Here is a 21,505-nt window from a genome sequence, read left to right as displayed (position 1 = left end):
CGCGGCTTCTCCTGCCTCGCCATGCCGCCGTGGGGCGCCGCCCTCGTCCTGCTCCTGGCCGCGCTCGCCCTCCTTGGCCTGCTGGCCCCGCGGCTGCGGCGTCCCGGGGGTCGTGCCGTCGGAGACGGGACCCTGCCGGGCACCCGGGGACAGGACGACGACCACTTTGGCAACGGGCGTGAGCCGCTGCCCGGCGGGTGCAGGCTCATCTGTAAGCCGTCGGCGCTGGCCCAGTGCCTTCTGCGCGCCTTGCGACGCTCGGCAGCGCTTGAGCCGGGCCCGCGCTCTTGGCTCTGCGGGCCCCACCTGCAGACCCTCTGCCACTTTGTGTTGCCGGTGGGGCCGGGTCCCGAGCTGGCCCGGGAGTATCTGCAGTTGGCTGACGACGGGTTGGTGGCCCTGGACTGGGTGGTGGGACCTTGCGCCCGGGGCCGCCGGGTCACCAACGCCGGGAGCCTAACGCCGGTGCTGCTAGTGATCCCCAATGCGTGGGGGCGCCTCACTCGCAACGTGCTCGGCCTCTGCCTCCTCGCCCTGGAGCGCGGCTACTACCCGGTCATCTTCCACCGCCGTGGCCACCACGGCTGCCCGCTGGTCAATCCCCGGCTGCAGCCTTTCGGGGACCCGTCGGACCTCAAAGAGGCGGTCACTTACATCCGCTTCCGACACCCCGCGGCTCCGCTCTTTGTGGTGAGCGAGGGCTCGGGTTCGGCGCTGCTGCTGTCCTACCTGGGCGAGTGCGGCTCCTCCAGCTACGTGACGGGCGCCGCCTGCATCTCGCCAGTGCTGCGCTGCCGCGAGTGGTTTGAGGCCGGCCTGCCCTGGCCCTACGAGAGGGGCTTTCTGCTCCACCAGAAGATCGCCCTCAGCAGGTAGGTGACGAAGACCGCAGACGGACAAGGGGAGGAGAGGGCGAACAGGGGTCTTGGGCTCACCCAAGAACAGGGGTCTTGGGCAGATACAGCTCTGCCTTGTATTGAATCAAACAGCCTTAGGGCAATGTGGGCAAAGTTCTCCTCGCACACTTTCTGAAGCTGTCCAAACCCTCCAGACAGAAACAGGAAAGCAGGTTTAAAAGCCGTAGACGACTCATCAGCATCATTATGCTAGAACAGGAACTCTTGCCCTGGGCCCCCTAGCCTCACTTCAGCCCCACCGTGTCCTAGCAACCTGAGCACCTGCCCCACCCGCAGCAGAGACAGCGCCTGACATTTACCACTTAGTCTACAGCAAGGAGGGCTCTGGAAGCAATTGCAAATGATTATCTGCCTGGAATGTTTCCTTATAGTCTCTGAGCCTGGAGGTGACAGGAGTCAGAAATTAGGTGGTATTTGATTTATTAAAATACTTTAGACCTGACAAATGTTTTACATATTCCTAGGTATGTACTCAATATTTAATGCAAAAAAAAATTTAAAGAATATTTAAACATAAGATTTTTCTTAAATCTCTAAAAAGAGAACACTCTACCCTACCACCATGGTGACAGGTGAGATTTTTCCACTGAGAAAGCTGGAGTGACATTCTCACAGCACATAACCAGTCCTCAGCTTACACTTCTATTTTCCTAGGAGATGGCAGAATGAGGCCAAAGATATTACAGCAACAGTGCGATGCGGCAGAAAGACCTGGGATATGGGGTTCAAATCCTAAATTTCCAGCAAGTTAGTTAACCCCTTGGAGCTTCACTTCTCTCTCCAGTTAAATGGAGTTAATAACTACCTCCCAAGGTGGTGGTTATAAGCACAAATAATATAACAGAAGTGAGGGCCTGGTACTGTGTAGGTGCTCAATAAATGGTGGCACTTGTGATTTCTCTTTCTTTTCTTGCCGCATTTTGCCTCTTTTTCTAAGAGGGTCAAACCCTGAGCTCGACAACAGCATGCTGCCATGGCAACTCTGAGCTGACAGAGCAGTCTGGGGAGGCAAGGTGCTCTCATATGGCTTAATTGCCAGTTTCCATCCCCAAATGACCACCACTAGTGCCGACCCTGGCACCAGCTGGAGAATAAGTTCAGGGAAGTAGAGAGGAAAACTGACCCTATAGAAATTGCACTGCCCATAGAAACTCAGGGCAAGCCTCTTTGAATGTTCATAGGAGATAAATATCCAAATTCAATGGGCTAATGATGGATTGATCCACTCAGAGGTCTGAGCTGCCCATCCTGGCCTTCTTGTCAGGGTGCCAGGCCCTCTCTAGTGAGGTGGCAACAGCAAAGATGTCCTTCTTCCCCAGAGCAGTTGCTCTCAGGCTCCCATTTGGTAATCACCTTGTAAATTAATTACACTCCTGACACTTTCTCTGCCACCCAGCCCCCTCTAGAAATTTCTGCCTCACTGATCAAGGTTACACTTAGCTGTCATTATCTGGATAGCATATTAGTTTTTAAAACATAAACTAATACAACCTAAAGTAAAATGTTAATTTTTAATGATGGGGGGCAGGTGACACCTGCTGCTTTGGATAGTCTGAACCTATGAGTTTTAGGAGGGGTTCAGGAGGTGACGGTTCATAGCATGTTCCCCACAGAGGGTCAGAAGTTGAAGTCAGGAGGAGAGCTATCACTGTAGCTTAGTGCCTGTAAAGTCAAATGCTGCCCCAGGACTGGGCAGGTAATGATGAATGGCAGGCCTGGTAAGAACTGTGACACAGGAAGGAGGGAGAAAATACCCGATTGTTCCCCTCAGAAATGCCCACTTATGTGGCCAGATCTTCTCGTTTCCCTGGAGGAGCCAGAGAGCTGCATTTTATGTAAAATCTCCAGATTTTAAATGATGACAATGAAATGGAAGTTTTAGAAAACACTATATGGCCAAAGAAAGCCTTTATGCGCAGAATCTGGTCTGTGGGCTGCCACTCTGTAACCTCTGCTGTTAATTTGTTTTCTAATTCTTCTCTCTCTTTCCTGCCTTCCCCACTCGACTTCCTTCTGCCAGGTACGCCACGGCCCTGGAGGACACAGTGGACACTAGCAAACTGTTTAGGAGCCGCTCCCTGCGAGAGTTTGAGGAGACCCTCTTCTGCCACACCAAGAGTTTCCCCATCAGCTGGGACACTTACTGGGACCACAACGACCCCCTCCGGGATGTGGATGAGGCAGCTGTACCTGTGCTGTGTATCTGTAGTGCTGATGACCCTGTGTGCGGGCCCCCAGACCACTTTCTGCCCACTGAACTCTTTCACAGCAACCCCTACTTCTTCCTCCTGCTCAGTCGCTGTGGAGGCCACTGTGGCTTCCTGCGTCAGGAACCCTTGCCAGCCTGGAGCCATGAGGTCATCTTGGAGTACTTTCGGGCCTTGACTGAGTTCTTCCGAACAGAAGAGAGAATGAAAGGGCTGAGCAGGCACCGAGCTTCTTTCCTGGGGGGCCGGCGTCGCTGGGGAACCCTGCAGAAGCGGGAGGTCTCTCCCTCTTCCAGCCTGGAGGAGATCTTTAGCTGGAAGCGATCTTATACAAGGTGAGACATGGCCCAAGAACCTGCCCATCCTGCAAGAAAGGACAGAGCTGGGCATGGCAGAGTCCTGAAAAGGTGGTGAGGCCTGAATGGGGAAAGCAGCTCCAGGTCTTTGCCAATGATTCAGCCCTTTTTTTTTTCTTAAACTGATCTGTGGAAAGAGATGGAATGTCCAGCTAGCTGTTGCTCACTTACCCTGAGCAGAACTCCTGCCCAGGCTCTGCTCCACACATTTTTTTTTTACGCTGGTCAGCAGCTGGGTGGGTATTCCCAGTCACTGTCTCCTGTCACCGACTGATAAGTCAAAGAATAGTACCATTTAAGCCCATGGACTCTCTCTAGCCATGACTACAAAGAAGATGAGTTTATGTGTGGCAATGGGCAGCTGTGTCCCACATAAATAATCAGCTCTGTGACTCTGATTCTCAGGCTGAAGCCACTTGATGTAGTGAAGACAGGATGTTTCTGTCTCAGTCCCACTTCCCTCATTTCATTCTGCAGTTATGGCACTCTGCTGACTTCATGCGGTGGCAGCTGTGGAAGCTGGGTTCACAGGCCTGCGTGGCTGCGTCTATCTTGCATGAGTGTGAGAAAAGCAGCAGAGGCAGTAAGTGCAGTGCTGAGCCTGAGCCGGTGAGAGTGACAGGGTAGAGAGAGTGAATGCCTGCCTGCGTATGGACTACTCCGATCCAACCTTTCAGACGACTTCTGGAAGTCTAGGTTGGGAATGGGGCTGATTTGCAATTTTAGCCTAGGACCTTGAGCCTCACTGGACAGATTGCAACAATTTTAGGAACAGGAAGTCCTTGCATGCAGTTTGCTAGACTATGGCTCAAGGAGCCAGACTCTCAGGCACTCTAGCAACTCCCTCTGGTACCATTTCTGGGGATTACTCCAGAGAGCCCTAGTCAGAGCTGCTTTTCTCCTGTGATCTGGGCTTTCTCCAAGTGGTGAAAAGTGTAAACTTCATATCTTAGGGCTTTTCTGGTTAGCTGCCCCCTTTTCTAACAATACTACTACTTCTCCTTCTCTAGAGCCTAGATAAACAACTGGGACCAGAGAAAACAAAAGTTCCAAGAGATTGGCTAGAGCTGACTCAGTAATTTATGAATACTTCACATTACTATTATAGGCTTTTTCTGTTCAATTATTTAAAAGGCCATCTATGTAGATGCAGAAAAAGCTTTTTCTTGGATCTGGCCAGTTGGTGGCTGAGTGTTTGGTTTTATGAGGAATAATACTGAAGACCAGAGTAAGATAAGGCAGATTGTGTAGATTGATCCATACAATCTGGTTTGGATTAGGCCATTGAACAATACAATTGGACATCTGCTTCCTTATGCTGCTAAGAGCTTTGCCCTGAAGTTTTACTTTAGTTTGTCATTGAGAAAGAGGGCACCTGTTTTGACAGAAGCTCCATCCTGGCCTCACAAACAGCAAAGCAATTTTAAAGAAGAAAGATGTTTACTGAAGCCATGTCCTAGGCTTGGTATGAAGACTTACTGGGCCATGATTTCAGGTTTGTTCTTCTAGGTCAAATAAGAAACTCTGAGCTATCCAAGAATCTAAACTGAAATGCAGACAACACTCAATTGTCTAAGACCCATTCTCCTGTCATGAAAAAAAAATTACCTCCCTTCTTTCCACCATCTTGCTCCACCTTCTTAATATTCATCATCAAATGTTCTTTCACCATTTCTGAGCAGGAGAAACAAGGAACTGAAATTCAAAGAAGCCACGATCCTGCTCGTTAATGGCCTCTGTGTAAGGTGTGGTGAGGGAGAATTACATCAGGTCACTGCCCACCCCCAGGTCTGGTACAGTGGGGATTTCAGTTAACTAGGATCTTGCAGTGCCATATGCAGGACCCTAGCTAGGATCATTCAGAAATGAACATGAAATGGGAAGCAGCCCAGTGGGTTTTAAACACTCCCTTTTCTGGCTGAAATTTCCTGTAAGAGCTAAATCTGTATTGTTTCTCTAGGCCAGATACCACAGAACTCTAGTTCTTTAAGATAATAGCTTTCTGAGAAATCGTGGTTGGTTTTCCTTTCCCTTCCTTTCATATACATACACACACACACACACACACATACACATACATACATACACATACATATATTTATCTCCTCACAAGCTTTCTTTGTCTATCTCTCTGGTGGGGGGGGGAGAGAAAGGGGGAGAGAGAGAAGAGAAGAGAAGAGAAGAGGAGAGGAGAGGAAAGGAAGAGGAAGAGGAAGGGAGGGAGGGAGGGAGAGAGAGAGAGAGTGTGTCTTAAAGCTCTCAGAATGGCAGGACAGCCCTAGTTCTGGTTTCATTAATCCCCTTGGACCCACGATCCTCATGACCCTTAAGTATTTCTCCTCCATGTCCCTTGTGCCAGATGTGCTCTTAGCTTATCTCAGGAAGATACTTCTCTCTCATCTTCCCCTCATTGCTTGACAGCATCACTGCTTTTTAGCTCATTTTTGCCCAGAAAGTGTAGTTCCTGTTCAAGCAGGTTTTTAAAACCCTGTCCTTCAGTCTAATGATGATTAATAGTTAATTATATGGAACCAGCCGAAGGAACCCCACATACACTATTCTGAGAATGTGTGGTCCTTGAACGAAATGACACATTATGAGTTTGAGAAAGCAAGAAAGAAACAACAAAACAAAACCCAAAGAAGTACCACTGAGTTGGAGTTTTCCAGGCAGCATGTCTTTAGCAATCCCCTCAGGCCTCATTCATTTGTTTGTCTCCCTTTTGGTCTCTTCATTATTTATAAACACCTTCAAATGGGAAGGGGGGAAAAAAATCCCAGTGATTTAAAGGAGGCATTAATTATCTCAGAAGTAGAGACTGAGTCTTCTGGCTCTACCCATTGGATCAGAATGTAGGAAACAAACAACTGCCTCTGAAGATTTGAGTTCTACTAAGTTCTGACCTCTGATACTGAAGACTGTGCTATATTATAACTTCTCTTGAAGATTTAGTATTTTATGTATTTATATATAGGTTTCCAGCGTGGCTTGGCTGGAGACAACAGTATGAAAAAGAAAGCACCAAATCCTGACACTGTGAAGACATCATCTCTGTTTTGAGTGAAGATATACTTCCTAAGACTTGAAAACTGTTAGAAAAGAGGTCTTGACACAGGAAGTGTTATCTTGGCTTCATATATAACCTCAAAACCACCCTTGAGTCAGTAGCTTCTCTGTACTCATCTTCCACCCAGACCACAAGATCCTGTCAGTCAGTCACCCTCAGTAATGCCAAGGTATATTCCTTTACAAATGAACTCTAGCATGAATTGCTCTCAAGCAGATACACTTGGCCACTTTGGTAGAATTTGGTAACAATGCCGATAGGAGTATTTATGATTCTACAGCAAGGCCACCAATGATGGCATCGGAATTTTTTTTCACTAGTTATCACAATTGGCAGAGATGAGATTGGGAAGTTATACCTAGGGAGTGTCTGAGTGCCCAGATATGGAATGAATGCCATAGGAAGCAGTAAATCCCACATCATTGGTAGGACGTACAAGCTAGACTGCCACTTGGCATACATCATGGAAGGGACGTGTGCTGATAAATAAGGGTGGCTTAGGTTACACATAACACATCTGAGAGTCAGTGAGTTAAAATCATGCTAAGGAGTTCAGTGGGTTATAAAGACCTCTGGCTGATTCATGTGCTTGAGGATCAGGAGATCACAGACCTGATCTGGATTCTGGGAGTTGGGAGATGACATAAAGATTTTAATGAAAATCACCCTACCAAAGTGACCAGAGGTTGTTTTTAAGATATCCAATAATTATGCTATAAAGTGTCCAAGAAGAGCTAAAAGTTGGAAGGAAAAGTGGAATTTCATTAAAATAAACAATAAAAGACACTAACACATCAAAAATAAATGCCTCTAGCCCCTCCACCCTTCCCGTGTAATAAGGTAATACTTTGCCTCAGTGTGTATTACTAGTGTGAATAAAAACCTAACTTGTTTGCCTCTGAATAGTAAATATATTGCAGTTTCCCTGCAACAATGAAATGTCATTATTTTTTAAATCTCCAGAAACAAATGTGCTGTTTATCTTCTGAAGTCCTCTGTGTACTGAGCCATGCTTACCTATCTGTAGAATTAACAGAGCTTCCCTGCACATTCTCTCTTCACTGGTTGTTGCTTCACTTCTGTAGATCTAGCCCTGGGTCTCTTGTCACTAACCAATGGCGGCTCTGTTTAATCAACAACCAGGCCTCTACCTCTAGGTTAATAATTTCCCTGCAGGTTCAAAATTCTCTAATCATCAATGGTACCTAGAGAGATATCTTCCAGTGGCCAATTAGTAAATTGTGTTGGCGAGAGTGCCGAAGTAGTTTGGAGATGTGAGTTCTAGTTTCTGCTTTATCAGTGACTCGTATGACCTTGGAAAAATTATTTTATAGAGTTGTTCCATATGAAAAGACTGAGACTGTGAATAGGTCTTAATTCAGGAAGTGTTAGGATGTAATGAGATAGTAAAAGCAGGGAGATCCCAGTCTCCATGTCTACTTAATTCCTCAGTTGGAGTTCAAAGGCCTTTCTGGTGAGGTGGCATCTGCTTTCAGATCAGAATCTATTCTCCAATTCTTACAAGGCCGAGAAGTTCCAGTTATAAGTTCTACTGCAAAGTTAGAAAGGGCCTGAAAGAGCAGCACCTTTTGAGGCTCACAGGCTGGGGCCTGGATTGCCCAGTTGAGGGCAGTCTCCCCACTCCTGGCTCAAACACACACACACACACACACACTCACTCTGAGAACCATGTTATAGCTCATAGGTTTCACACCAGTTCATTTGTTCTGGCCAAAACCCATCTATTTTCCTATTTCTTATGGATGAATTTTCTGAGATGTGACTTTTCTCACAATTAGTATGGTGAGGCTAGAAAACCAGAACCCAAATCAGTGCTATTTATGCCATACTTTGCCTTTTCCCAGTCATTCACTGGATGACAGTAAATAATGCTCATTTTAGACTCCATAATGTAAAGGGTTTTAACAAAACGGTAAAGAATGTCTTCAGAGCTGCTGGAGTGCACAACTCTGTGGAGGAGCCATACACATTAATTAGAAATGACACCCCTAAAGTTATTTTATAGCTTGCATAGCCTTAGCACCCTCAGCAGCCTTGTCTCCATCTATTTATTAAGAACAAACACCTGAAAATATAGTAGCGACTAGTCACTAATTGCCCATAATGCATACAGAAAACCCTAGTTCTACAGCTGGAATTACTGACAGAGATGAAGGTGATAGTACTAGCTTACAACCACTGGGGCTATGGAGTTAGTTGACCACTGTGGTAAATTTTTATTTATGTTCATATTTCTTTTATAGTCAAGTAGGACAGGCTTTAAACCCTAAGCATAACTAAGAACATCTTTGATGTGTTTAGCCAATGACATTTGTGTTGTTGACATAGGATACAAGGTAGAAGCACATGTTTTATGATACTCTCCTTTCACTACAGTTTGAGGAGCCCAATAATGGGGATAAAGCAGAAAGAATTTTTTTTTTTTTTTTTAAATTAAACCCTTTTTGAGTTCCTCCAAATTCAAGGTGGGATGTTGGAAATGCTGGAGATAGGAGACCTGGGATCTAATCTTGGCTCTGCCACATAGTTGTTTGACCCAGGCAAATTAAACATTATATAAATGTTAGTTAATTTCAAAATAGCTGACTACCAACATTCTAGGAATTAAAATGCTATACTAAAAAGTTAAAAACACCATTTCTTGATAGTCTTCTCTTCAATAAAGCAGGTAATCCCACTAATTTTTGAAAATGACACTTAAAAAAACCATTTTCTAACTAAAAAATACATAACCCCAGTCCATGAAACCCCTCCCCCCAAATTAGCTTTCTGACAAAAATGTCACTTTGTGTTTTAAACTGGATTAGATATTCTGCTTCACACAGGGCTAAAATGTGATGTTTTTCCAATCTAGAAAGATAGGCCCAGATGAAACCACCTTTTGAAGCTTTGTGCAAGGTCTGAGAACTGCACATATCTGTGTGTCCATATGTGGGAGGAGTTGTAGTTATGTAGACCACAAATAGGTCAATATGAAACTTAAGGACCTGCATCAAACTGTTAGAACCTAAAGAATCATCTCACACCCACACACCAATAGGCCTCTTCACTCTCTGGGCAAATAGAATTTGAGGAAATTAGACTAGAGGGTTTAGGTCTATATCAGAGTTTCATTCTTACCCATAATCGTATTCATTTTTATAAGCCTAACATCCAGCACGGTACATGAGATTCAGTAATTATCCAATAGTCACTGAATTGAAATATATTTTATCTTTATGAGAATAAAATTACTTAAAAAAACTGAGCAGACACTCTGTGTACTAAAATTACTTTATTACAGTTGATTTTTTAAACATTTCCTTTGCTATGATACAAAGGATACTTACAAACAAAATATTACATGTAACCTTGTTTTCGCTCTTATGTTCTGACAACTTGGTAACAGCTTTAAATGCACAATCTATACAATTAATACAGGTTATATATGAACTATAAGGTATGTTGAACCAGAAGAATACTGACAATATACTGTACAATAAGCCTTACCAGTTAGAGCTGTGGACCATGTCTACCAAAAGGAAAATGCACATCTGTACAGTCACCTTTACCAGCTGGTGCTGACAGTGAGGGAGAGGCTTCTTCCTCATTGCAACCCTTGGTAAGCCTCCACTGTGGGCGTTTGTTTGGTCCGAAAATTGAGAGGACTGTGTGTATTTAAACTTAGTCATCGGTAAAGTGGCAGAACATCACTTTCAACAGGATAATTGCTCACCAAAAAGTCAGTCCTAGTTTTAAAAGACCACAAGCCCTCTGTCCACTACAAAAACCCTACAGGCTCAAGGGCTTTAGGAGATGAGAAGATGAAGGCTGCCAAAAAAGGAGGCAAGAAACCAAGCCAAAATCTAGGTCTTGCAAAATCATCATTTTCCCTTCACCAAAGGGAACTAGAAATGTACAAATTCATTGATGAACCTCAATGATAACATATCAGTTAGCTGATAACCCTCATTTTATCTGGACCCCTGACTTGTGGGAATAGCTTAAAGAGATTGTGAATAAATATATACCACTTTTAGAAAAGAAACTCTTGCTTAGTTAAAACATTCCCTTTAGCCACCAAAGCTGGTCTTGGGCTATTACAGGTGTGCATTCATCTCTCAATGGTCTACTCAGAAATGATAAGGTTACAGCTTTTTTTCTTTTCTTTTTTCTTTTTTTAAATAAAAAAGCAATTGACTGAAGCATTTTCGTTTTTTTAAGTAAATAGCAAAAATAAAAATAAAAACCAACCCTGGCATTTGCACAAATAATGCAAATGGAGCGATATGGCCTTTAAGGTAAGGAGTTAGTGGAAAGGAAGGGAGAAGTGAAGAAAACCCGGAGAAAATGATGTATTAAGTTTTCTTTTTAAAAATTTCTACATGTGCAAAAAAATCATGCTGGTTGAGGAAAACAAAGGGAAATTAGTATATAAAACTAAAAACATAAATAAAATGTTTGTATGACTGGTAAAAGCAGAAACCGACCTGGGTTACAAAAAAAGGATTATACATTCAAGATGCTCTTAAACCCAGTGGGATAACTTATGTTAAAACTGTGTTAATAATTACGTTAAAAATCTCAAGTTTGTTTTTAAATCTTCACAATACAAGCAAAGCTGTTTTAAAATATACACTATACATATTTCTCATAGTCTCTCCAACCTCATTAATGCGCATTAGGCTATATTTTTCATATACTAAAACAAGGGGGTTCTGAAAGCTTAATAACTCAGTGTAACCCATCCATTATTTAAATGTTTGTCTTAAGTTTTAAATGGGTTAAAAATTTCAGCAGACTTACATAAATAGGATTTAGCAACACAACTGTTAATTTAAAAAACTCTAAAGCATTTACAAATTATCAGGTTGGAATAATCTGGGGAAGTTATGTGCACTATACTTAAAAATGTTATTTACATCAGACCATCGCTTTTGTAAAAATTTCTCTAAAAGATAAAAGACAAAATAAAATTAATTTGGAAAATTAACCTAGTCTAACCTCGCAGAGAAGGATCATAAAAGGAAAGGTAAAATAAGAACAAAATTATCTCCTAATAGAAACCCCAAATATCCCTTTCACTTGGATTTTGCTCTATGAAACCACCTGCAACTCTTAATAGGCTCATATATCAAGTGTCAAGATAATGTGATAAAATACCTTGTCTGATAAATTACTGGCCTCAAGTGGACTTTGTTTTTTTTTTTTTTTTTTTTTTTATTTTCCCACCAACGTTTTATTCAAAGGTCCTAGGATTTGCAAATTGAAGACACAGCTCGAGAATACCCAGTGTGTTCCAGAGGAGAAAGAAAACTGAGCATTTTAATAGAAAAAAGCACATGTTTGAGAAAAGTCAGTCCTGCATTCTTGGCCCTCAGATTGTTTTTTTTAAATTTCCCACCTTGTATCTCTGGCTTGGATTATTTTAGGACACGTGTATGTAATTAATTGGAGGGACACTCTAAGTAGGCACGATTCCCATTTAATGTGGAATAAAAAGTATAACACATAAAATGTTGGGGAGGAGTGGTATTATGTGATATGAAATGCAAGGAAGCACATTTGGAATGGACACCAAAAAAGAGCTGTCTGGCAACATACCAGGGGCAGCCAATATCTGAAACTAACTATACTTGTCTATGACAAAAAAAGGAGTTAAAAGGGTTCCAGTACCACCCCCCCACTCCCTGTGTGTTTGATATGCGCCAGTCACATGGATCAGCCAGAATCTGCAAACATTAAGCAGTTACATCTTTTTAATCACACAACTCACTCCATGACCATGTGCAATTTATAGTATCAATAATGTTCATGCTGAGGCAACGTATTTGAGGGCTCAGGAAAAGCAAAATGTGCCACTGAGAGAAACCTGTTCCCGTACAACTAGCCTTCATGCTTTCAAGTGGCCCTAATATACCTCTGATGCTAAGCCAAGCCGTGCAAAAGCAGAGTACACACTTTTCATTAACATTCGTATCTAATTCGTAAACTCCACTGACCTCAGAGTTGCCATAGAAACATTTAACACAAGTACTGAAAGCATACAAATGAGGGTTCATGGATTTTTAAAAATGCATTTCCCTTGTCTATGTTCATCAGATTTAACGATCTTAGGTTACAAGGCATATCGGAAAAAAGTTAAGTGGGGATAATGACCAAAGAATATAGGTATTTTTCGAAATAGGAAAAATGCTCCAGAAATGGGATCAATGTGCCAACAATACGAATAGTTCATTTCATTTGAAAATTCAGCTAGAGCGCCCAATAAACAGTTTCAAGCCATAATGTTACCTGCATAATTTACATGAATATTAAAACTCTTGCACTTTATCAACAAAACACACTTCTGTAAACATGGCCACTGGGGGAAGGAGGCTCCCTACCTCATTTATGATTGAGGACATGTAATCATTATATTAAATGACTTCACTTCGAAAGATTTTAAATCTGACCAATGATTAAACATCATTTCCCTGTTTAACAACATTAAGCATTAATTCTAAAAATGCCATCTAGGACAGTTTCAGGGTTAGATGCTAGGACCACAACCAGCAATGACAGCAACTCCTCTCTAGCTGGCACAGACTTATAAACTTTAGTACAAAAACAAACAAAAATACAGAAACTAGGTCAATTTGTTAGCTACATATTTACAGATAATTACATGAATTTTCACTCACAATTGCTAAAAACTATGAGTGAAAAGGAAACTGTGCAGGTTGAAATTACCCGTACTTTGGGGGAAATTATTGGGCATTGAGATACCCTTTCATTCATTCAGAAGTCTCATCTTCTCTCCACTTTTTCATGGCAAACTACCTATAGATGTTCAGATTAGTATATCCAGTGGGTATCTTGTTTCAGAAAAGATTAACCTTTTTCTCTATTCAAAGAAGAATCTCTTGTATATTTAAAAACAAAACAAATCCAACACAGCTACATATACACATACACACACAAAAATCTCTGAAACTTCAAAAAGTTACGATTGCTGGGAAAACAGTTAACAGTGCTGGTGACATAGTAAATGGCTCCCCAGTTTTAATTCTCTGCCTTCATTTTCTTTAAAGGGTATCTACTTTAGGGTAGGTGAGAAGGAAGTGCAAGTTTAAGAAACCCACAACAGGCAGATAAGGTGCATACTAATTTATATATTTCTTATAACCTGAAGGCTACCATTAGGCCAAATGGGTTCTCTTCCCTTGCATGGGTGAAAATTTGGAAGTCTGAATATAAATGAGGGGAAAATTATTCAACGTGACTTTAAAGGGGGCTATCGGAATTCAGTAGAAAATAAAAATGCACAATAAAGGAAGAGTTCTCAGCTTCACTTTCTTTTTCTAGACAGTGTTTAAAACTTATTTCATTAGTTATTTCCAATGTAGATCTACTGTAGTGATTTCATAAAAGTGCAGACAACATAACCAGACACACAGCAAAACAGACTTCAATCAGTAGTCCTTGCATACAAGAGGCAAGTCTGCTAAGTGTACAGCACACTCTTCCATCTTTAAGGAATCTGAGGATGGGAAATGTCCAGTTCTTAACAACTAAGAGTGAGTGCCTTTTCAACGGCAATGCTACAACCTAGTTGGGGGCACTATCATGTTAGATGAAGGAAAACAAAAGAGAATCTGTTCTTCTTGAATAATGATCTGTATTTTGGTAAGCAGCTCAAAGATGACAGCCAGGTTTTGGTTTTGTTCCTTAGAAAAGGCTGTTTTCTATCTAAGAAACAAGAACCTCTTCTTCCATCATTATAGGAGATTCACACTTATATACCTTAAATATATTATTTTCTGACTTGAATATGCACTAGTCACTTCACATTTTAAGTATGGGACAAAACAGGACCATATAAACGTCCTAGGAAAGGGTAGCTGTGTTGCGCCAAATCTCTGCTTGAATAGTAGCGGCTCAGAAGGAGTGGAAGGTGCACAAAAAACCTTACTATTACCAAGCAAGAAGAGGCAGCTAAAGGGAGAAAGCCCCACGCTAATACCATATCCTTCTCTCCCAGTGGCCATTTCCTGTTCATTTTACAATTTGTAGAACCTTAGATGCTTTAGCAGTAATTCTTTTCTTGGCTGTTTTGGTTTAGCAAAATTAATAATAATTATTATTAAGAAATATGTATGAGTGCACATGAAGTTTGTGTGATTTACTGGTTTTTATCATCTTTGCAGAGGAATCACCACCAGTGCTTTTAATTTCCATGGTTCACTTCTCTCTGCATCACTTATCTTTCATTGCATCATGACATAAACCCATAGAAACTGGCTCCTTCACCAGCACTATTTTACTGCATTGCAATTTATGGTTCCACATTTTACTTAACTTTCTTTCCACCCACACAAGTGCTAAGAGGGGATTAAAAAAAGAAAAGACTCCATCTAATGACCATGTTCTCATAAATATCAACCCAGATTACTTTCTTAAACACATGCATACTTGCCTTAACTGAGGATTGAAATAACAAAATAACAGAATCCTAAGTGCCCTGATGGAAATGTACAGTATGAGTTATATCCATCTATCTGTACATACATACAGACACGCATATGTATATACAATATATACATACAAATGATAACAGCTATACCAAAAATGTGCATATTTAACACAGTTTTAAAAAGCCAGTAGATCATGGTATAATACAATTTATTTCCACTAGTGAATGGCACAAATGGAGAAAATGCAAAGGAGGTGTTTCAAGTACAATAAAGTCATTTTTCACAGGTGAAAATAAACAGTATTATTCCAGTGTCTAACACAATGTATTCTATAAAAGTTTAAAATGCCAGACATTTAGCACTTAAAGAAGTAGAAAGTTACTAAAGTCTGTCTTATGGTCTGAAAGACACTCACAGAGTTTTTGATTTTTGAAAAGGGGGTGAGGAAGAGTAGGTGGGAGTGGAAGGGTGTCAAAGACAGTTCCTTTAGTGTACTGAATGGTGTTTACCTGATGTCTGGGCAGCTGAAAATCATCATGACTATGCTAAAGAGTTCAATTTACAAATAAATCCTTGGCCCAGAGTACCAAGTATATTATACTTGTGGGTGTGGCATCAAATGCAGGGCTATTCGCCTCTAGGCATAGAAATGACTAAAAAGAATGGCAGCTCTGAATAAAAATAATATAAACATACTTTCCAGCTAACATTATCTATATAACGAAGAAACTATAATCTAGTGTTAGAGCTGAAATTAAAATAAAGGGAGGAAAAAATATGTGCAAAAGGAAGGGGAACCAATTAGGAATAATATATTTCAAGATATGGGGTTTTGCATTTTAAAAATGCTAACTAAAGAAAGGGAGAGACAGTAAACACAATAAATTTTTTACTGCCAAGCTCTGGATACCAGATATAGCATTTACGACTTTCTGATACGCTGGACAAATTTCCCACACTTTTAATTTTCTTAAATACATGTATATCGGGTGAACACAAACACTTGGGGAGGAGGTAGTATTAATTTGATCAAATGCTGACATTTGCGCACTGATTCAGAAAGTGCCTGCTTCTTTCTTGAGGATCTCTTAAAACCTTTCAAATTTTCCTGCTACAAGCTTTACTCTTTGATGATTCCTAAAATGTATGAGATTCCTCAGAAGTGAGATTTTATAAACACACACAAACCAATTAATTTGAATCATTTTTACAAACTGTATATATTTTAATTAAAATTTAATGGAATAAACCATGTATACTCATGAACTACATGTAAAACTGGTTGCCACACAAGTAAATCAGATACAAAGTCCTACCAGATAAGACATTTGGCGTCAGTATTCAGTCCCGATTTTGCGAGTACATATGTTCTGCATGAACTCAGTAACTCAGTTTGACTAATTTAAGTTCACAAGTGGACTTTAACATGTATCACTGGTAATACTTTGGATTTTAAAGAGGTTTGTATACAAAACTGATCTGCTTCCCTAGGTCACCCCTCCAGTACAGAGGGGCTAACAAGCTCTCTTCTATCATTTTCCTCCAAATAGGTAGATATCTCAATTTGTTTAAAATATTGTATAATATTTGAATGCAAAAAAAACAAAACAAAACAAAAAACTGAGAAAATTAAAAGCTCCTTTCATTAGATATGACAAATACATGTCATGTTCAACTAAAAACTGGTGATCTCAAGCATAGCCAAGAGGACAATGTGTCAGAGTGCTACCTGAAACACTGCCTAAAATTATGTATGAATTCTACTGTTATCAGTTTAAAAAATATTTATGTTAAAATATTTTTCTTCCAGTTACCTTTAAATGAATGCTAGAAACTCCTGAAAGGGAAGATTCATGGAGATTGGACTGATATACCTGGGGAAGACTTAAATTTGGTTGAGAAAACCAAGATTTCAACAGTGATAAATTACTGTTTGTGCATCAGTCTGGTCTAAGAGAGATTTAAAGAATTCTAACTTGGAGCCCCTCAAACTATATGAAAAGTAGGATCCAGAGTTAAAAGCAAGAGTTCTTCAAGACAACTGGGGAGGGGGCAGGACAATTAACTTGTAAGAAACTCTGGTGTGTCACTGGAAAGAACATTTTTTTTCTCCTTCAAGTACTCATAGCTCCCTAACCACCTTCAACTAAATTTCCACACTGGCATTGGAATACCAAGTAACATCTTTCAGCATTGCAAAATTCCTTCATTGCAAAACAAGACAAAACAAAAAGCAAAGCAAAGCAAAACAAAACATGCCCCTCTCTGGAAAAAAATGTTAGCTTTTGTCAAGAGATTCCCTGACCACTATAATTTACTTTACTTTTTCTTTTTTAATTTGCCAAACTTGCTAGTTCCTTTTCAGTAGTAATTTAGCACTGGGGCTAGAGACTTCTGGAAGTGGTGTTTCCTACTGTATGATGTTAACATGATGCCAAATGGTCACTAAGTCTCAAGGAACTAGAAGTTTGTAAAGTACTACAGCAACAAAAACAGCAATTAAAAAAAAAAAAAGACGACGACCTGCACATGCACCAAAATCTACAGTGGTGATGAGGTTAGTCAGCAGCTGGTAGTCATTGGCTCAGTGATTCCTGGTTCACTGTGGCAACTAAACATTTAAATAATTGGCTATTCTACTTGTAAACAAGAAATCGCATAAGCCAAAACAGGGTAATCAGATTACTGTCTATGTAGTGTGATGAGAATTCCAATAGATAGTAGTTTACAAATATGGCATCATTCAAATACCTTTGGCATTTGATTTGTATTGGCTATCTGTCTTTTTTGTACAAAGTAAAAGTACTGTTTGGGTCTTGGGAGTTATAGAGCTTAGCTAGGATGAACTATCACAGTATAAGCAACAAAACGTCAGGACATACAAGCTTCATCTCCTCTCTCTGCTGCTGAACATACCGTACCATATGAACTTTCAGGGACCTCTCTCACCCTCTGGTCTTCTCCTTTGAAGGCTCACAGGTTTGTTGATGTAATTCCTACACCACTGGTGATCTCTTTAAGCACCTCCATCTCACCATGCCACAAAGAAGGCACAATTGAATGGCCAAAAAAAAAAAAAAAAGTCACTGATACACCTATGCAGCATTCAGAAAAAGAACTAAGTTGTTTTCTACTCTGAAAAAGTTAATGCAATCCTTTAGTGTTCATGGATTTCCACTTTTTTTACTCCAAATGAGGCTGAGAAGTCAGACCAATTTAATAAAGAAAATACATTGGGGATACAAGTGTGTTTCCATAATAACTTGTTTCAGCATATGCTGCCTGCTGTGAGTGGCTCATAAGAATTGGGGATATGGAGAAAGGCTTTAGATCTTTTCACAAACTTCTTAGGATACAGTTGCCCAAAAGTGACGACTCAAACCACTTTGCTGCATTCTGTTTTTGCAGCTTTCAGGATTCCCCTTTTCATAATTTCTATCAAAAGATTAAACAAACAAAAAAAAAACCCCAAACAAAACCCGGCAGCCAGATACTATGACATCCCAATTAGTAAACACAAAACAGAACGCTTTACAAAAATGAATAAAATATACCATATGCACTCAGCTTCCACACTGTAGTACCCAAGTGAGGAGGCTGCTGTGACGATGTCTGTAGGCAGTTTCTTTTGGCAGACAGCTCCAGCGGAATTGCCACTTTCAATTATTAAGTTATGTATAAGACATGTGTGACCCATTGGATATTTGTGAAGTGACACTCGTGCTTCTGCTCATGCCCTGCTCCGTCCGTCCCCCAGAAGCTGTCCGCCTCAGAGCCTGAGGGCTATTGCGGACTCCCATACTGCTACCTCGGGGTACCCCTTGCATTGGCCCTGAGGGGTGACCCCATGGCTGGGGTCCACCTTGCATTGGATGGCCCCAAGCTTGTGGTGGGCCACCCATGGGATGACCCCAGTGAGGTCCTGGACCCCCAGTAGGATTGTGAGACCAACCAGAAGCTCCTGGGTAGCTATGGCTGAATGCCTCAGGGGAGAGGTTAGAAAGGACCATGTTACTAAAACCTAGTCTCATACTTTCAGAGTCAAAAGCTTCAATTTCTCTGGCTTGACGCTCCAGCAGGCTTCGTATTCTTTCTGTGCGTTCATTCTGCAAAGCCAACATCTCTTCTTCAATCTGTTGGGGATTGGGGGTGGGAGGGATGAAGCAAAAAGAAAGCTGATTTATTTTTAAAAATCTATAAACTAAGGAAGCAATAATTACTACTCAGGTTTGAAGTGAATCATAAAGAAGTTCACTCTGGCTATTTGGATGTATATTTAAAAATCAAAGAGATATACTGTAGGAATCATACATAATTTATATTTCTAAAATGTGTAACATCAAGCCTTTAAAAGCAAAAGTAATAACCCCTATTAAAATAATAAATCGAGGCACTTATCATCGGTAGCTACTAAATCCATTAGGTAAAAAGTTGAAAGAAAAAGAAAATGGGCAAGGGGAAACCAGCCTTATCAGACATACCGTGATATCATTCTAATAAAATTAATATGGTGATGGTGTAGGAATAGACAATTAGTGAAATAGAAATAGAGGCAGATCTCAGTTTGTAGGTTTTTAATGCAGGACAAAAGCAATTCAATGGGGGAAAAGATGGATTTTTAAACAAATAACACAGGCACAATTGGCCAGCCAACTGGAAATAAAAATGGAATCCTATCATATACCATAGTCCAGATGAACCAAAACCTTAAGTGACAAACGAACAAAAAAACAAATACTATAAAGTTTTCATTAAAGAGTTAGTAGACTTGTCTACGGCCAGGTCACCCTGAACAAGCCTGATCCTGTCTGATCTCAGAAGCTAAGCAGCATCGGGCCTGGTTAGTACTTGGATGGGAGACCACCTAGGAAGAACAGGTGCTGTGGGTGTAAAAATTAAAAAATTAGGGATTGTAAGCTGACAAGGTCCTTGCAATTTTTGAAGTCAACCAAGGGATGCCTCGCCTAAAGGAGTTAGGAGACGCTATATACCTACAAATTAGTAGTTGGGTAGCCATCATAATCAGTTCTGGAAAACTGGAAGGTATTACGAATAAATATAGCTGACTGTATATAATTTTTAAAAAATGTTACAAAACCACACTAAAGTCAACAATGAAAAAAAAGTTGATGGAGAACCTTTTTATGAATGATCAGACTGACTGTACCTGAACCCAGTGATCAATACATCACTTAAAAGTGGGACAATCTTGGAAGAGAAAAAGAAATGGTGTAGATCAAAGAGGCTCTGTTCATTCCTCTGATGACCAAATCAAAGTTGTGATGGAAACAAGGAGCAAAGAGCAAGAAAAAAATCTCCTGGGATCTAGATGAACAAGCCATACAACTAGGGAGAAATCCAAGAAATCACCCTGCAACGGCAGAAGTTAGGACGTGGCAAGGACATGGGGCTGCCGGGTCTTGAGCAGCTGAATGAGATGGAGGCTGCAGTAGCGGCAGCCACCTCTTAAAGGGGCCACCTCTGTGAGCGGATTTTCGTGGTGACGGACGGACCTGCTTGCTCTGAGTACCAGTGCCGATTTGGCTGCGCACAGAGGGCACCAGGGACTTACAGGGAGACATTGTCAGAGTTGAGGGCCAAGGCGAGACTTGCTCTGTACAGAAGTGCCGGCAGTATCCATTGTTCTCTGTTGAACCCTCCCAGTTTAATGACATCTGGGCTATGGCCATGCTGTGCACCTGACACAGCATTGCCATAGCCCAGATGTCATTAAACTAGATAACAGAGGTCGCTCTACCCAGGGGATTCTCTGAAACTCCACCTCCCCCAACTCATGCCCACCCCCCCACAAGCCACATCCAGGTATATCCTAAGTGAGTCAGGTGCTCTTTGCTGAGCAGCGCCTAGACTCACACTGGAGGCAGCTGGCTTTAGTTTCTGGTGTGGTCTTTTGAGGCAACTATAAGCACAGCATCTGTGGATTGCTTGCTGAATCTTAACAGGTGGCCCTGGAGGGGAAGAGGCTTGGGTTAAATTTGGCCTGCAGCTGAACCCCTCTCAGGACTGTGCCACTGGATACCTACTTCACAAATCCACATTAATAAGACTGGGAGACTTAGGAGCTTTGCTTAGTACATAGAAACACACAAAAAGGCAGCCAAAATGGGAAGACAAAGAATCAGAAACCATATGAGTGAATGGAACAGAGATCCAGAAATAACGGAATCAAGTAATCTAACAAATGCAAGGTTCAAAACACTGGTTATAAAGATGCTCAATGAACTTTTGGGAAGTGTAGATAAATTCAGTGAGAATTTCATAAAAAAACATAAAAATAGAAATGGAAATTATAAAAGGGAACCAGTCTGAAATGAAGAACACATTATCTAAGGTGAGAAGTATATTAAATGGAATAAACAAAGGAATAAACAAAGTGAATAAAGAAAAGGATCAATGCCCTATCTAGAGGATGGGAAAGTCAAGGATACACAATCAGAATGGCAAAAGATGAGATGCCAAGACTATAAAATTAAGGAGCATA

The 21,505-nt window shown here is 41.1% G+C and overlaps 2 protein-coding genes and 1 pseudogene across 4 annotated transcripts in view; 2 read left to right on the top strand and 1 right to left on the bottom strand.

Moving 5' to 3' along the window:
* Nucleotides 1-7: 7 nt before the first annotated feature.
* ABHD15 (abhydrolase domain containing 15) lies at nt 8-7,481 on the top strand. 2 transcript variants are annotated; one of them, XM_015599391.2, is made up of 3 exons: nt 8-872; nt 2,938-3,459; nt 6,455-7,481. In XM_015599391.2, exons 1-3 carry the CDS (start codon nt 22-24, stop codon nt 6,510-6,512), a joined length of 1,431 nt encoding a protein of 476 aa, XP_015454877.1. In that variant the 5' UTR covers nt 8-21; the 3' UTR covers nt 6,513-7,481. The 2 variants fall into 2 exon arrangements, with proteins under 2 accessions (XP_015454877.1, XP_006925091.1); XM_006925029.3 differs by having other exon boundaries at nt 2,938-7,481.
* Nucleotides 7,482-11,932: 4,451 nt separating this feature from the next.
* TAOK1 (TAO kinase 1) overlaps nt 11,933-21,505 on the bottom strand; it is a 142,696-nt gene continuing 133,123 nt past the window's right edge. For both annotated transcript variants that reach the window (XM_006925028.3, XM_025041560.1), the window contains one exon: nt 11,933-19,136. In XM_006925028.3, the coding sequence (XP_006925090.1) occupies nt 18,675-19,136 (462 nt within the window). In that variant the 3' untranslated portion in view covers nt 11,933-18,674. The remainder of the gene's footprint in view (nt 19,137-21,505) is intronic.
* LOC112473345 lies at nt 19,774-19,892 on the top strand (annotated as a pseudogene).

Source organism: Pteropus alecto, unplaced genomic scaffold (genome assembly GCF_000325575.1).
Source record: "Pteropus alecto unplaced genomic scaffold, ASM32557v1 scaffold98, whole genome shotgun sequence".
Lineage (NCBI taxonomy): Eukaryota > Metazoa > Chordata > Mammalia > Chiroptera > Pteropodidae > Pteropus > Pteropus alecto.
Note: the sequence above shows the minus strand (reverse complement) of the source record. Positions and strands in the feature narration are given on the sequence as shown.